The sequence below is a fragment of the Anomaloglossus baeobatrachus genome, chromosome 11 (genome assembly GCF_048569485.1).
Source record: "Anomaloglossus baeobatrachus isolate aAnoBae1 chromosome 11, aAnoBae1.hap1, whole genome shotgun sequence".
Taxonomy (NCBI): Eukaryota; Metazoa; Chordata; class Amphibia; order Anura; family Aromobatidae; genus Anomaloglossus; species Anomaloglossus baeobatrachus.
Genome location: NC_134363.1, coordinates 169,588,500 through 169,604,837, shown reverse-complemented (window position 1 = coordinate 169,604,837; position 16,338 = coordinate 169,588,500). Strand labels below are relative to the sequence as shown.

The following is a 16,338-nucleotide window of genomic DNA, read 5'->3' as shown; positions in this document are numbered from 1 at the left end:
CCAGGCTACGGCTCAACAGGTGTGCCAGGCAGCTACCTGGTCGAGTCTGCACACTTTCACCAAACATTATCAGGTGCATACCTATGCTTCGGCGGACGCCAGCCTAGGTAGAAGAGTCCTGCAGGCGGCAGTTGCCTCTCCGTAGGGGAGGGCTGTCTTTGCAGCTCTAACATGAGATATTTCTTTACCCACCCAGGGACAGCTTTTGGACGTCCCAATCGTCTGGGTCTCCCAATGGAGCGCCGAAGAAGAAGGGAATTTTGTTACTTACCGTAAATTCCTTTTCTTCTAGCTCCTATTGGGAGACCCAGCACCCGCCCTGTTGTCCTTCGGGATTTTTGGTGGTTTTTCGGGTACACATGTTGTTCATGTTGAATGGTTTTTCAGTTCTCCGACGTTACTTCGGAGTGAATTTGTTTAAACCAGTTATTGGCTTTCCTCCTTCTTGCTTTTGCACTAAAACTGGTGAGCCAGTGATCCCACTGGGGGTGTATAGCCAGAAGGGGAGGGGCCTTACACTTTTTAGTGTAATTGCTTTGTGTGGCCTCCGGAGGCAGTGCTATACACCCCAATCGTCTGGGTCTCCCAATAGGAGCTAGAAGAAAAGGAATTTACGGTAAGTAACAAAATTCCCTTCTTTCTTCCCAAATTTTTTGGGGGAAAAGTGCATGCATCTTATAATCCGATGAGGGTTCAGTATAACACATATATACGTGTGTGTGTGCGCGTGCACGTGCATTTATAGATGGATGGATATGGATAGATGGATGGATATGGATGGATGGATGGGTAGATTGATGGATGGATGGGTAGATTGATGGATGGATGGATGGATGGGTAGATGGATGGATGGATGGGTAGATTGATTGATTGATTGATTGATGGATGGATGGATATAGATGGGTGGATATGGATGGATGGATGGGTAGATGGATGGATGGGTAGATTGATGGATGGATGGATATAGATGGGTGGATAGATATCTCACACACACGAGATACAAGAAGGCTGCAGGTTTAATCTCCGGCTTTCTCCTCCATAGAGAGTCCATTGCTGTTCCCTTACTATCCAGAGAAGTCACTTCATTTTGTGAAACGACAGATGGAGGCCGTTATTGACCAATGCCTGGAAAAGCCGGCGGTAAGACTGTTTATTTTCTTTCTTTATGATTTATCTTATACTTTACAGTTGAAGTCCTGTACAACGAGCTGCATTCTCTTTATATGTTCCTTATCTTGCAGGATGTTATAGGGAAGTCTGTGCAGCAGAGACAGTGTATTCCTTTATATCACGCATCAAAGAGGGAAGTTTTACTCATTTTTTTCTTATTTTATTTGTTAATCAGTGGAATAAAAAACAAAATGTACATTATATATAAAAATATATATATTCTCTAAATAAAACACAGAAATATTGCAACTTTTATGCTAATCACTAGGCCTTATATTTCCTGGTTTCTACAGATGACTTTTCAGCAGTCTCGTTATCATTACAGACAGGATTACAGTGACAAATACCTTTTATATACAGTAGATAAGACAGGATCATTCAGAATACGTACTGTCACAGCTCACCTCCACGCCCTCCTTTACAATAACTGATAACTACATATAGTACAGTAAATAACACAGGATCCACTATTCACAATAGGTGATATCACAGCTCACCTCATCCTCCTGTACAATGACTGATAACGCCTCCATATACAGTAGATAACACATGACCTACCATGCATGATAGGTGATATCACAGCTCACCTCCTCCTCCTGTACAATGACTGATAACATCTCCATGTACAGTAGAGAACACAGGATCCACCATTCACAATAGGAGATGTCACAGCTCACCTCCTCCTGTACAATGACTGCTAACACCAGCAGATAATGTAGGATCCAGCATTCACAATAGGTGATGTCACAGCTCACCTCCTCCTCCTGCTGTGGTGATGTGGAAAGTGGAGTAGATGAACGTCTTTCTGGTTTTCTTGCAGTGAGGAGTCTTATCCGCGGCTGATTTCTTTACCATCCCTGTAAGTTCTTCACTACTTTATAGCTACATATTTCTGGAAGATCTGCGGCTTATAGCCACTTTAATGTCTTGTTTTACAGCTGGAACGATAAATCTCAGAATCTGCACTACGTCATGTTCCGCATGAAGGACCGCTCCGACACAAAGCTGTTCATCTTCCGGCAGCCGACAGATGTTACCAAGTATGGGATGACGATTAATAAAGTATAATGATTGGGTGTACGATTTCTATTTCTATATCTCTTCATTGGTGAGACACAGGAGAAGGTGAAAGCTGCTGCCATTAGGAGGCTGACACTAGGCTACAAAAAAAGTTATCACTTCCTGAAGCCGGGACTCTTTGCTGTAAAATAACGTAGATTGCTGCTCAGGATCGATCCAGGTTGAGATACAGCTAAAGTGAAGGGCAGAGGGGCTGAAGGGCTGCGGGCAGAGGGGCTGAAGGGCTGCGGGCAGAGGGGCTGAAGGGCTGCGGGCAGAGGGGCTGAAGGGCTGCGGGCAGAGGGGCTGAAGGGCTGCGGGCAGAGGGGCAGAAGGGCTGCGGGCAGAAGGGCTGCGGGCAGAGGGGCTGAAGGGCTGCGGGCAGAGGGGCTGAAGGGCTGCGGGCAGAGGGGCTGAAGGGCTGCGGGCAGAGGGGCTGAAGGGCTGCGGGCAGAGGGGCTGAAGGGCTGCGGGCAGAAGGGCTGCGGGCAGAGGGGCTGAAGGGCTGCGGGCTGAAGGGCTGCGGGCAGAGGGGCTGAAGGGCTGCGGGCAGAGGGGCTGAAGGGCAGAGGGGCTGAAGGGCTGCGGGCAGAGGGGCTGAAGGGCTGCGGGCAGAGGGGCTGAAGGGCTGCGGGCAGAGGGGCTGAAGGGCTGCGGGCAGTGGGGCTGAAGGGCAGAGGGGCTGAAGGGCTGCGTTCAGAGGGGTTACGGCAGAGGGGCTGAAGCGGTTACGGCAGAGGGGCTGCAGGCTGAGGAGGAGAATCTGATGTGTGATCGTTCCCGCGCAGGGAAACTGCATCACCAGGACAGAAAATCTCCGCCGATCCGAGGTGTCAGGACATTTCTCACCCGCTGTATTGTAACGTTTGCTTCTTTTATCTCTAGATCTGTGGATGAAGCATTTGTTGCGGTGGAATTTGGAGGCTCCTTAAACAGAAGCGCGGGTGAAAATCCAGAATCCATGTAAGAGTGAGGGTGGTTTTATAAAGGGGTATTCCAGAATCCAGAATATTATCACCTGCGCACTTTGTAGGTAATTATTATTAGATCGTTGGCGATGGCACAGAATGGTCACTGCTTCCTCTTGGCCACAAGACAGCGGCCCCGAGGAGCCAAATGGAGCGGCCGCCTGCGTATTCATCTCGACACTTTAATACCATAGACCATAAATGGAGAAGCAGCGCGCGTGTGCAGCCGTCTTCTCCAACTTCTCCAAGCCCCCGTCTTGCTGCCAGGGTAAAATGGGGAGCAAAGTTTACTCACCTCTGTCCCTTTTTGGTAATTTGATACCATATAGAAATCCCGTCCGTCGCGGCCTCCGGAGATTAGAAATTGGCGCGGTGCAATCAGTGACGGCACTGTCGTTGCTTACATTGTTCCGCCATTTCTGGTCCTCAGACATTACAGCTGCCTCGATGCTCGTTTTTATGAAGATGAAGTTGTGACTTTGGTGCTGAGGGATCACAGTGAGCCGGAGGGGAAAGACAGGGTTTTGGCTCTTCTCCCGCTGTCTGCCGTCTATGCCGACGATTGGGCGGATCCTCATTTCATTAGAGATGCAAGTAAAAGGTAAGAAGTGGGGAAGGTAATCTTTAGATCTATATCAAAGATGTGCTTTACATACGCTAGAAGTGCCAATCAATGATTGCACAAATTGCAACAGTATAACCTCTTAAATGCCACTGTCCATTATGGCAGCAGCTTTTAAGAGGGAATCTGTCAGCAGGCCTTGGAATTTGATAGCATGATGATGTAGAGGAAGAGAGCCTGATTCCAGCGATGTGTGACTTGCTGGGCTGCTTGCTGCAGTTTTGATAGAATCCCTGTTTTCTTCGGCGCTCTATTGGGAGACCCAGACGATTGGGTGTATAGCTACTGCCTCCGGAGGCCACACAAAGCATTACACTAAAAAGTGTAAGGCCCCTCCCCTTCTGGCTATACACCCCCAGTGGGATCACTGGCTCACCAGTTTTCTGCTTTGTGCGAAGGAGGTCAGACATCCACGCATAGCTCCACTGTTTAGTCAGCAGTAGCTGCTGACTATATCGGATGGAAGAAAAGAGGGCCCATATAGGGCCCCCAGCATGCTCCCTTCTCACCCCGCTTGTGGTTTGTAAGGTTGAGGTACCTATTGCTGGTACGGCGGCTGGAGCCCACATGCTGTTTTTCTTCCACATCCCCCTGAGGGGCTCTGAGGAAGTGGGATCTTACCGGCCCCAAAGCCCTGAGGCCGGGCTCCATCCACAGACCCATTGAACCTGCTGGATACGGAGCTGGGTACCGTTCAGGGACATGGCCCTGCACCATTCAGGTACTCTGTGTCCCCGTACACACAGGCACAGCACACTCCAGACTTGCTGGGTGTGCTAGTGCGCCGGGGACAGTAAAGGGTTACAGTCACTACAGCCTAGCTGAGTGACTTTATGTATGGGGAACTACCGCGCCGGACGCTCCGGGAGCGGCGGCGCGGCTGGGACTTGTAGTGCGCCGGGGACTTAGCGCCGACCGCGCTTTTACGGCGGCGGCGCTTATAAATCCAGTCCCCGGCTTTTGCGGCCTAGCTCCGCTTCGTTCCCGCCCCCACCCTGTCAATCAGGGTAGGGGAGAGACGCTGTACAATCAGCAGCGCCGAGGGCTGGAGCCTTATTTACATGCTCCAGCCCTCTCACTGAACACTGTGGGACGCCGGTTTCCCGCTCTGACTTGGGGGCACGCCCACGGCCCGCCCCTACTCACACGAGCGGGAGAAGGACGCCGGCAGCCATTCCTGCAGTCCGAGCTGAGAGATCGGACTCTGGGCGACCAGGCACAGGACTAGGGCGACCACACACCCGCTTATAGCGGGCGGTAAGCGGCACCTGAAGTGCTGACCCCACTAAATACCGCAGTTGTCCATTTGTATTTTTATGCTTACACTGCATAGGTCGCTATTTTTGGCTATATGCCCTCTTAGATGGCGACACATCAGCAGCAGGAAAGCAGGGGTACTAAGGCACAGGCTTTCTATGCTGCTTGTATTGCATGTACTGAAGTGTTCATGTGTATTTATGCTTGTATGCTATACACTGCACTGTACGGTCGCTAGTCTGGGCTATTTTCGCCTAGAATGACTAGACTACAGCAGCAGAAAAGCAGGGGTGCTGAGGCACAGGTTTTTTCTATGCTGCTTGTATTGCAGGGGTTGCAGTGTTCATTTGTACTTATGCTTGTATGCTATACATTGCACTGTATGGTCGATATTCTGGGCTATATTCCCCTAGATGGCTAGTCTACAGCAGCAGAAAAGCAGGGGTGCCAAGGCACAGGCTTTCTATGCTGCTTGTATTACATGTGCTGCAGTGTTCATTGTACTTTATGCTTGTATGCTATACATTGCATTGTACGGTCGCCATTCTTGGCTATGTCCTAGATGGCTAGTCGGCAGCAGCATATAAGCAACTCAGGCTTTCGATGCTGTTTTTACTGCATGTGATACTGTTCCACGGCACTGAACCCCATTGTGTGCAATGCTCCCCTGGAGCACTTGGTCAGCCGGGGTCTCTACTAGACGTGGCCAAAGGAACCACCTGTCAACCCTGTCCAAGGACAGGGACGGAGTTGCAATGGGATAGAGACTTGCAGTCCGGACAGGCCATGGGCAATCTGGATCATTGCTCCCTGGCCACCCTCATTGGGAATAAAATCGGTGCTCCGGGGGGGGTCCCAGGAGGCTCTCTGTATGATAAGGCAGACGTAGCTGATCAGGACTTTGATCCTGACAACGCTCTCAATCCGGATACACCGGATGGTGACGCCATAAGGAATGATCCTATAGCGTCCATCAATGGAATGTTGGATCTTTCTCCCTCAGCTCCCCCAGCGGAGGAGTCAGCTTCACAGCAGGAGAAGTCCCATTTCAGTAGCTCAAACGTATATTGAGTTTTTTTCTGGCCACGCTGACTTCAGAGAAGCAGTCCAGGAACACCACGCTTACCAGATACGCGTTTTCTCCAAACGTTTTAAGGATACACGTTATCCTTTTCCCCCTGACGTGGTCAAGCGTGGGACCCAGGGTCCAAAGGTGGATTCTCCAATCTCCAGGCTTGCGGCTAGAGCTATAGTTGCAGTGGAGATGGGACTTCACTTAAAGATGCCAGACAGATGGACTCTGGTTGAAATCTGTCTATGAGGCTATCGGCGTGTCGGTTGCTCCGGCATTTACAGCCGTATGGGCACCCTAAGCTTTTCCGCTGTTCTTGCACAGCTGGTCTTGAGCATATGTACATTTGTGCCGCAGGGGCGTCCGTAACCTCGCAATGTCTGCATTGCGACTTACCCTATTAATGCTGTCCTGGAAGGACAGTCGAGGTTTCGGTCCTTCCCAAGCTCGGGCAGGTCCCAATTGTCCTCGTCCAAAAGAGCTGAAAAGCCTCGGAGGGGCTCAGTTTCCGGGGGCTCAATCACGCCCAAGGAAGGCAGCCGGAGGAACCGCTACCAAGGCGGTCTCCTCATGACTCTCAGCTCTCTCATCTCTCCGCATCCGCGGTTGATGGCAGACTCGCTCGCCTTTGCGACATTTAGCTGCCACAGGTCACAGACCGGTGGGTGAGGGACATTGTGCCCACGTGCACAGGACAGGGTTCTGTTCTCGTCCTCCGACTCGATTCTTCAGAACGTCCCCACCTCCCCACCGAGCCGTTGCTCTTCTGCAGGCAGAAGGAGTGGTAATCCCTGTTCCTCTTCAGGAACAAGACACGGTTTTCCTCCAATCTGGTTGTGGTGCCAAAAAAGGATGGCTCTTTCCGTTCCGTTCTGGACCTAAAACTGCTCAACAAGCACGTGGAGGCCAGGCGGTTCCGGATGAAACCCTCCGCTCCGTCATTGCCTCAATGTCTCAAGGATATTTCCTAGCATCAATAGACATCAAAGATGCTTATCTCCACGTGCCGATTGCTACAGAGCACCAATGTTTTCTACGTTTCGTGATGGGAGACGACCATCTTCAGTTCGTAGCTCTGCCATTCGGTCTGGCGACAGCCCCACGGGTGTTCACCAAGGTCATGGCGGCAGTGGTAGCAGTCTTGCACTCACAGGGACACTCTGTGATCCCTTACTTGGACGATCTACTTGTCAAGGCACCCTCTCAAGAGGCATGCCAACTCAGCCTGAATGTTGCGCTGGAGACTCTCCAGACGTTCGGGTGGATCATCGACTTCTCAAAGTCAAACCTGTCACCGACCCAATCACTAACGTATCTTGGCATGGTGTTTCATACCCTCTCAGCGCTAGTGAAGCTTCCGCTGGACAAGCAGCGGTCACTACAGACTGGGGTGCAGACTCTCCGTCAAGGTCAGTCGCACTCCTTAAGACGCCTCATGCACTTCCTCGGGAAGTTGGTGGCGGCAATGGAGGCGGTTCCGTTTGCGCAGTTTCATCTGCGTCCTCTTATTGGGACATTCTCCGCCAATGGGCCGGGAAGTCAACATCCCTGAACAGGAAAGTATCCTTTTCACAGAAGGACTCTCTGCAATGGTGGCTTCTTCCCACCTCATTATCACAGGGAAGATCCTTCCTACCACCGTCTTGGGCGGTAGTCACGACAGACGCGAGTCTGTCAGGGTGGGGAGCAGTTTTTCTCCACCACAGGGCTCAGGGTACGTGGACTCAGCAGGAGTCCACCCTTCAGATCCATGTTCTGGAAATCAGAGCAGTGTATCTTGCCCTACTAGCCTTCCAGCAGTGGCTGGAAGGAAAGCAGATCCGAATTCAGTCGGACAACTCCACAGCGGTGGCATACATCAATCACCAAGGAGGGGCACGCAGTCGGCAAGCCTTCCAGGAAGTCCGGCGGATTCTGATGTGGGTGGAAGCCACGGCCTCCACCGTATCCGCAGTTCACATCCCCGGCGTAGAAAACTGGGAAGCAGACTTCCTCAGCCGCCAGGGCATGGACGCAGGGGAATGGTCCCTTCACCCGGACGTGTTTCAGGAAATCTGTAGCCGCTGGGGAAGGCCGGACGTCGACCTACTGGCGTCCAGGCACAACAACAAGGTCCCAACCTTCATAGCACGGTCTCGCGATCACAGAGCTCTGGCGGCAGACGCCTTAGTGCAAGATTGGTCGCAGTTCCGGCTCCCTTATGTGTTTCCACCTCTGGCACTCTTGCCCAGAGTGCTACGCAAGATCAGATCCGACTGCAGCTGCGTCATACTCGTCGCCCCAGACTGGCCAAGGAGGGCGTGGTATCCGGATCTGTGGCATCTCACGGTCGGCCAACCGTCGGCACTACCAGACCGACCAGACTTACTGTCCCAAGGGCCGTTTTTCCATCGGAATTCTGCGGCCTTGAACCTGACTGTGTGGCCATTGAGTCCTGGATCCTAGGGTCTTCAGGATTATCCCAAGGGGTCGTTGCCACCATGAGACAGGCTAGGAAGCCCACGTCCGCTAAGATCTACCACAGAACGTGGAGCATATTCTTATCCTGGTGCTCTGCTCAGGGAGTGTCTCCCTGGCCTTTTGCATTGCCTACCTTTCTTTCTTTCCTGCAATCTGGGTTAGAAAAAGGTTTGTCGCTCGGCTCCCTTAAAGGGCAAGTCTCGGCGCTATCCGTCTTTTTTCAAAAGCGTCTAGCACGACTTCCTAAGGTGCGCACGTTCCGGCAGGGGGTTTGTCATATTGTACCCCCGTACAAGCGGCCGTTAGATCCATGGGATCTGAACAGGGTACTAGTTGCCCTCCAGAAGCCGCCCTTCGAGCCTCTGAGGGAGGTTTCACTTTCTAGACTATCACAGAAAGTGGCTTTTCTGGTAGCGATCACATCTCTTCGGAGAGTGTCTGAGCTAGCAGCGCTGTCATCCAAGGCTCCTTTCCTGGTCTTCCACCAGGACAAGGTAGTGCTGCGCCCCATTCAGGAGTTTCTCCCGAAGGTGGTATCCTCTTTTCATCTTAATCAGGATATCTCTTTGCCTTCTTTTTGTCCTCATGCAGTTCATCGGTATGAGAAGAATTTACATTTGTTAGATCTGGTGAGAGCACTCAGAATCTACATTTCCCGCACGGCGCCCCTGCGCCGCTCCGATGCACTCTTTGTCCTTGTCGCTGGTAAGCGCAAAGGCTCGCAGGCTTCCAAAGCCACCCTGGCTCGATGGATCAAAGAACCAATTCTTGAAGCCTACCGTTCTGCTGGGCTTCCGGTTCCATCAGGGCTGAAGGCCCATTCTACCAGAGCCGTGGGTGCGTCCTGGGCATTGCGACTCCAGGCTACGGCTCAACAGGTGTGCCAGGCAGCTACCTGGTCGAGTCTGCACACTTTCACCAAACATTATCAGGTGCATACCTATGCTTCGGCGGACGCCAGCCTAGGTAGAAGAGTCTTGCAGGCGGCAGTTGCCTCCCCGTAGGGGAGGGCTGTCTTCGCAGCTCTAACATAAGGTATTTCTTTACCCACCCAGGGACAGCTTTTGGACGTCCCAATCGTCTGGGTCTCCCAATGGAGCGCCGAAGAAGAAGGGAATTTTGTTACTTACCGTAAATTCCTTTTCTTCTAGCTCCTATTGGGAGACCCAGCACCCGCCCTGTTGTCCTTCGGGATTTTTGGGTTTTTTCGGGTACACATGTTGTTCATGTTGAACGGTTTTTCAGTTCTCCGATGTTACTCGGAGTGAATTTGTTTAACCAAGTTATTGGCTTTCCTCCTTCTTGCTTTTGCACTAAAACTGGTGAGCCAGTGATCCCACTGGGGGTGTATAGCCAGAAGGGGAGGGGCCTTACACTTTTTAGTGTAATGCTTTATGTGGCCTCCGGAGGCAGTAGCTATACACCCAATCGTCTGGGTCTCCCAATAGGAGCTAGAAGAAAAGGAATTTACGGTAAGTAACAAAATTCCCTTCTTTTCAGTGCTCTGTATAACCCCCACCCACATCACTGATTGGCAGATTCCTGTGCACACTATAGTCAGCCAGCAGCCAATCAGTGATGGGGGCGGAGCTACACAATTAGCTGGATTAACTTACACAGGAGACCTAGTTCTGCAATGATAATCTGCTGCTGATAAAACACTGATTGTATTTAAACTACAATGCACATCCCTGGAATCTTTTATTATGCTGCGCTCACGATACATAGCAAAAAGCTGCTGACAGATTCCCTTGAAAAGTTTAGTAATAAGAAGGGGTGTCTGGCAGGGGTGTGAATGATATAATCCTGGCATCCATAGAAAGCCCCTGTATCTGCCATGTTTGTAAACCTATTGAAGACATATTGTACTGGGATCCTGATATTTTGCACATCCCTTGTTGCTGATGAGATGTAATACTGGTTACTTGTGGTATTGCACAGGCTGGAGGAACAGTGCACCGACATCCCCTCTCGCACTGTTTATTTGGAAAATCAGTGGCGCGTCCTGGAGAATATCAAAGCTCATTACGTGTCTGTGAACGGAATCCGCAAGGTGGCATCCGTGGTAAGTGACGCATGCAGAATAACATCACGGTTATTGAAAGGGAAGCTTCTAGTGTTAAACCGTCCAGAGGAACCTGTGTCCTCCAATGTGGCATGTCTGCAGGACTGACCATGAGTAGGTGAATGGAGCAGCAGGTCGCACATGCCCCCGCCGCCATTTTTAGAGTCTGTGGAACTGAAGAAATGAAAGTAGCCGAATACTGTGGTCAACAGCCATAGACTGGAGCGGCATCACACATGGCCAACCTGCCGTTCTGTTCACCTGCTTCTGGCTGTGGTCTTGCCTGGGAAGGACGAGGGATACATGTGGTACCAAACCCAACCTCTTCACCGAGCGTTTATGTTCTCTACAATTCTGCCGACGTTTCCTCCCGAAATAAAGACATTTATTGGTTCTCAGTGTATAGAAGCCTGTACAGTGGAACCTCGCTTAATGAGTAACTTGGTGTGCGAGTATTTTCCCCTCACCCATGACAGCACCCATATAATCACGTGGTGCTGTCATGGGTTCTGGAAAAACCGGCTACCGGTAAGTAACCTAGGTGTTTTCCCCTCACCCATGACAGCACCACGTGATTATATGGGTGCTGTCATGGGTTCTGGAAAAAACGGCTACCGGTAAGTAACCTAGGTGTTTTTCCCTCACCCATGACAGCACCACGTGATTATATGGGTGCTGTCATGGGTTCTGGAAAAACCAGCTACCGGTAAGTAACCTAGGTGTTTCGCTATATGAGCAAAGCTTGCTGTAAATTTGTAACTCAGTTTACGAGCAATACTTTGCTGAACGAGCAAAATACTCACCGCACACACTTCCGGTTCTGTGCATCCACCGCGCTCTGACCCACACTTGCAGTCCACACAAACGCACACACACATATTATGCTCACCTTAGCTTCCTTTCCATCGCCGGCCTCATAGTTCTTGTAGTTCGCCGGTACAAGATGTGTATCGGTAACCATCGCGACGACGGAGGAACTTCCACTGTCAGCCACTAGTCAAAGGCAGCGCGCAAACCAATCAGAGGCAAGTGGCTCCTGCCTTTGACGTCAGCGCTCTGACAGCGGAAGCTCTGGCATTGGGTCTCGATGGTTACCCCATACACATCCTGTACCGGCGAACTGCAAGATCTGGGAGGCCGGAGTTGGAACGAAAGGTAAGGTGAGAATAATATGTGTGCTTCCGTGTTTGTGTGTATTTGTACGTGTGTGGAATGGCACAATAGGGGACCAGGATGGGACATTTAACAAGTTGTGGAAGGAATTGTCTGCATTGCAATGATTTCCTATGGGAAATCTTGCTTTGCTGAACTTGGTTAACAAGCACAGTCCCAGAACTCATTGGTCTCGCTAACCAAGGTTCCACTGTACTAGATTCACCACCTGGTATTGGGCAGCGAGGATCTCTTGTCCTCAGGTATCACCCTTCATACGAATAAAGGCAGACGCCAAACGACGTTTCAATACATTATTGTGATTTCAAAAGGATATCAGCGTTCAGCAATTATCATCCACCATATTCGCATGTGGTGTACGGTGGAACATCAGTGGTAGAAGAGATCCAAATCTTTAGTGCTGAAACACTGCTGGAGGGTTGATGGGGCGAGCGTCCACACACCTGTGCCAGGTTTCGGGGCTTTTGCATTATCTTATGCTTTCTTATTTGCAGTTACAATGTATTGAACTTTTCTTCAGCGCTCTATTGGGAGACCCAGACGATTGGGGTATAGCTACTGCCCTCCGGAGGCCACACAAAGCACTACACTAAAAAGTGCAAGGCCCCTCCCCTTCTGGCTATACCCCCCCGTGGTATCACGGGTTCTCCAGTTTTCAAGCTTTGTGCGAAGGAGGTCAGACATCCACGCATGGCTCCACAGATTTTAGTCAGCAGTAGCTGCTGACTATTTCGGATGGAAGAAAAGAGGGCCCATATGGGGCCCCCAGCATGCTCCCTTCTCACCCGTGGATGGTGTTGTAAGGTTGAGGTACCTATTGCTGGTACAGGGGCTGGAGCCCCACATGCTGTTTTCCTTCCACATCCCCTTGTAGGGCTCTGTGGAAGTGGGATCCTGCCGGCCTCTAAGCTCTGACGCCGGGCTCCATCCACAGACCCATAGCACCTGATGGATACGGAGCAGGAGTACAATCAGGGACAAGGCCCTGCATCATACAGGTACTCTGTGTCCCCGGCACAGACACACTCCGGGCTGGCTGGGTGTTGTAGTGCGCCGGGGACCGTAACGTTGGAGTTAGTGTTCCTACAGTTTACTGGGGGACTTTTGTGTTGTGGGAACGCAGCGCCGACCCCCACTGGACCGGCGGCGCTGCTGTGACTTGTAGTGCGCCGGGGACACGCCGACCGCGCTTTTACGGCGGCGGCGTTTATAAATCCAGTCCCCGGCTTTTGCGGCCTAGCTCCGCTTCGTTCCCGCCCCCACCCTGTCAATCAGGGTAGGGGAGAGACGCTGTTTCGCAGCAGCGACGAGGGCTGGAGCCTGATTTACATGCTCCAGCCCTCTCACTAGGCACAGAGGGAAGCAGGCTTCCCGCTCTTAGCCAGGAACGCCCAGGGCCCGCCCCCCCTCCTCTCCCAGGACGCCGGCAGCCATTACATGCAGTCTGGCTGGAGGAAGGACGCAAGGCTCTGGGAGACCTGGACTAGGGGGCTTTTGGCGACCACACACCCGCTCTTAAGCGGGCGGTAAGCGGCATTTCAGCTGGCCCCTCTAGTGCCTCAATGTGCATTGGTGTACTGTGTCACCAGATATATATATTTATTTATTTCTTGCACTGTGAGGTCGCTTCCTGGCTGGATACCCCAGATCGCTCTGAGGAGGCAGCAACATGTCATCCACAAAACGCAAGGCTGCCAAGGCTAGGGCTGTGTACACTGCGTGTGCTGCATGTGGGGCTGCTCTACCAGCAGGTTCCAAAGACCCCCATTGTGTGCAATGCTCAGATCCGGTGCTGCTTCGCCAGCCGGAGTCCGGAGGGGTAGTGACCCAGGCTGAGACGCCTGTAAGTCCTGCCCCGGTGTCAGGGACAGACTTTGCAGTTTTTGCTGAGGGAATGTCTGTGACTATGGCAAAAATCCTTGAAACTTTGCAATCCATGACTGGGGCTCAGTCTATGGACACGGCGAGGTCTCTGTCCTCTAATCCCCCTCAGTTGGAATTAATCCAGACTGCAAGGGGGTCCCCGGCTTCCCAGGCTGAGTATTATGACTCAGATGATAGCCCCAGCCACCCTAAGCGAGCTCGCTGGGAAAGACCCTCAACGTCATCACACTGCTCAGGGTCTCAGCGCAATCAGTCGCCCTGTGATGCGTCTGAAGAGAGTGATCAGGAGTCTTATCCTGGAACCCCTCTCAATCTGGATACCCCGGATGGGGACGCCATGGTAAACGAGCTTATCTCAGCCATCAATAGACTGTTGGATATTTCTCCTCCAGCTCCTTCTGCAGAGGAGGCAGCTGCAGAGCAGGAGAAGTTTCGTTTCCTCTATCCCAAGCGTAAATTGAGTGCTTTCTTGGATCACTCTGACTTCAGAGAGTCAATCCAGAAACACGACGCTCATCCAGAAAGGCGTTTCTCTAAACGTTCTAAGGATACACGTTTTCCTTTCCCCCCTGATGTGGTCAAGCGCTGGACCCAGTGTCCAAAAGTAGACCCCCCGATTTCCAAACTTGCAGCTAGATCCATAGTTGCAGTGGAGGATGGCGCTTCACTTAAGGATGCCAATGACAGACAGATGGACCTTTGGTTAAAATCTGTCTATGAAGCTATCGGCGCGTCGTTTGCTCCAGCATTCGCAGCCGTATGGGCACTCCAAGCTATTTCAGCTGGTTTAGCAAAAGTGGATGCTATCATACATCCAGCGGTGCCGCAAGTGGCGTCCCTTACCTCGCAGATGTCTGCGTTTGCGTCTTACGCTATCAATGCGGTCCTAGAATCTACCAGCCGCACCTCAATGGCGTCCGCCAATTCGGTAGTTTTGCGCAGAGCCTTGTGGTTAAAGGACTGGAAAGCAGATGCTGGTTCCAAAAAATGTTTAACCAGCTTGCCTTTATCTAGAGATAGACTGTTTGGCGAGCCATTGGCTGACATCATTAAACAGTCCAAGGGTAAAGACTCTTCCTTACCACAGGCGGTGGACTCCCTAAGAGCGGAAGGAGTAGTGGTTCCTGTACCGCCTCAGGAACAAGGGCGAGGGTTTTACTCCAATCTCTTTGTGGTTCCAAAAAAGGACGGCTCGTTCCGTCCTGTTCTGGATCTAAAGCTGCTCAACAAACATGTGCACGCCAGACGGTTCCGGATGGAAACCCTCCGCTCTGTCGTTGCCTCAATGTCTCAAGGAGACTTCCTTGCCTCAATAGACATCAAAGATGCTTATCTCCACGTGCCAATTGCTACAGAACATCAACGTTTTCTACGTTTTGTGATAGGAAACGACCATCTTCAGTTCGTAGCTCTGCCATTCGGTCTGGCGACAGCCCCCCGGGTCTTCACCAAGGTCATGGCGGCGGTGGTAGCAGTCTTGCACTCTCAGGGACACTCGGTGATCCCTTACCTAGACGATCTACTTGTCAAGGCACCCTCTCAAGAGGCATGCCAACTCAGTCTACATGCTACGCTGGAGACTCTACAGACGTTCGGATGGATCATCAACTTTCCAAAGTCGAATCTGTCACCGTCACAGTCGCTAACGTATCTTGGCATGGAGTTTCATACTCGAGCAGCGAGAGTGAAGCTTCCGCTAAACAAGCAGCGGTCCCTACAGACAGGGGTGCAATCCCTCCTTCAAGGCCAGTCGCACCCCTTACGGCGCCTCATGCACTTCCTCGGGAAGATGGTGGCAGCCATGGAAGCAGTTCCCTTTGCGCAGTTTCATCTGCGCCCACTTCAATGGGACATTCTCCGCCAATGGGACGGGAAGTCAACGTCCCTGGACAGGAAAGTCTCTCTTTCCCAGACGGCCAAGGACTCTCTACAATGGTGGCTCCTTCCCACCTCATTGTCTCAGGGAAGATCCTTCCTGCCCCCATCCTGGGCAGTGGTCACGACAGATGCGAGTCTGTCAGGGTGGGGAGCAGTGTTTCTCCACCACAGGGCCCAGGGGACGTGGACTCCGCAGGAGTCCACCCTTCAGATCAATGTTCTGGAAATCAGGGCAGTGTATCTTGCCCTACTGGCCTTCCAACAGTGGCTGGAAGGAAAGCAGATCCGAATCCAGTCGGACAACTCCACAGCGGTGGCATACATCAACCACCAAGGAGGGACGCGCAGTCGGCAAGCATTCCAAGAAGTCCGGCGCATTCTAATGTGGGTGGAGGACACAGCATCCACCATATCCGCGGTTCACATCCCAGGCGTAGAAAATTGGGAAGCAGACTTCCTCAGTCGCCAGGGCATGGACGCAGGGGAGTGGTCCCTTCACCCGGACGTGTTTCAGGAAATCTGTCGCCGATGGGGAGTGCCGGACGTCGACCTAATGGCGTCCCGGCACAACAACAAGGTCCCGGCATTCATGGCGAGGTCGCGCGATCAAAGAGCTCTGGCGGCAGACGCTTTAGTTCAAGATTGGTCGCAGTTCCGGCTCCCATACGTCTTCCCACCTCTGGCACTCTTGCCCAGAGTGTTACGCAAGATCAGATCCGATTGCAGCCGC

The 16,338-nt window shown here is 51.9% G+C and overlaps 1 protein-coding gene across 1 annotated transcript in view; it reads left to right on the top strand.

The window, feature by feature from the left end:
• ANAPC4 (anaphase promoting complex subunit 4) overlaps positions 1-16,338 on the top strand; it is a 170,535-nt gene that overhangs the window by 144,636 nt on the left and 9,561 nt on the right. The window contains exons 22-28 of the mRNA XM_075329394.1: positions 1,043-1,140; positions 1,242-1,303; positions 1,991-2,029; positions 2,109-2,210; positions 3,115-3,192; positions 3,628-3,798; positions 10,550-10,673. Of these exons, the coding sequence (XP_075185509.1) occupies positions 1,043-1,140; positions 1,242-1,303; positions 1,991-2,029; positions 2,109-2,210; positions 3,115-3,192; positions 3,628-3,798; positions 10,550-10,673 (674 nt within the window). The remainder of the gene's footprint in view (positions 1-1,042; positions 1,141-1,241; positions 1,304-1,990; positions 2,030-2,108; positions 2,211-3,114; positions 3,193-3,627; positions 3,799-10,549; positions 10,674-16,338) is intronic.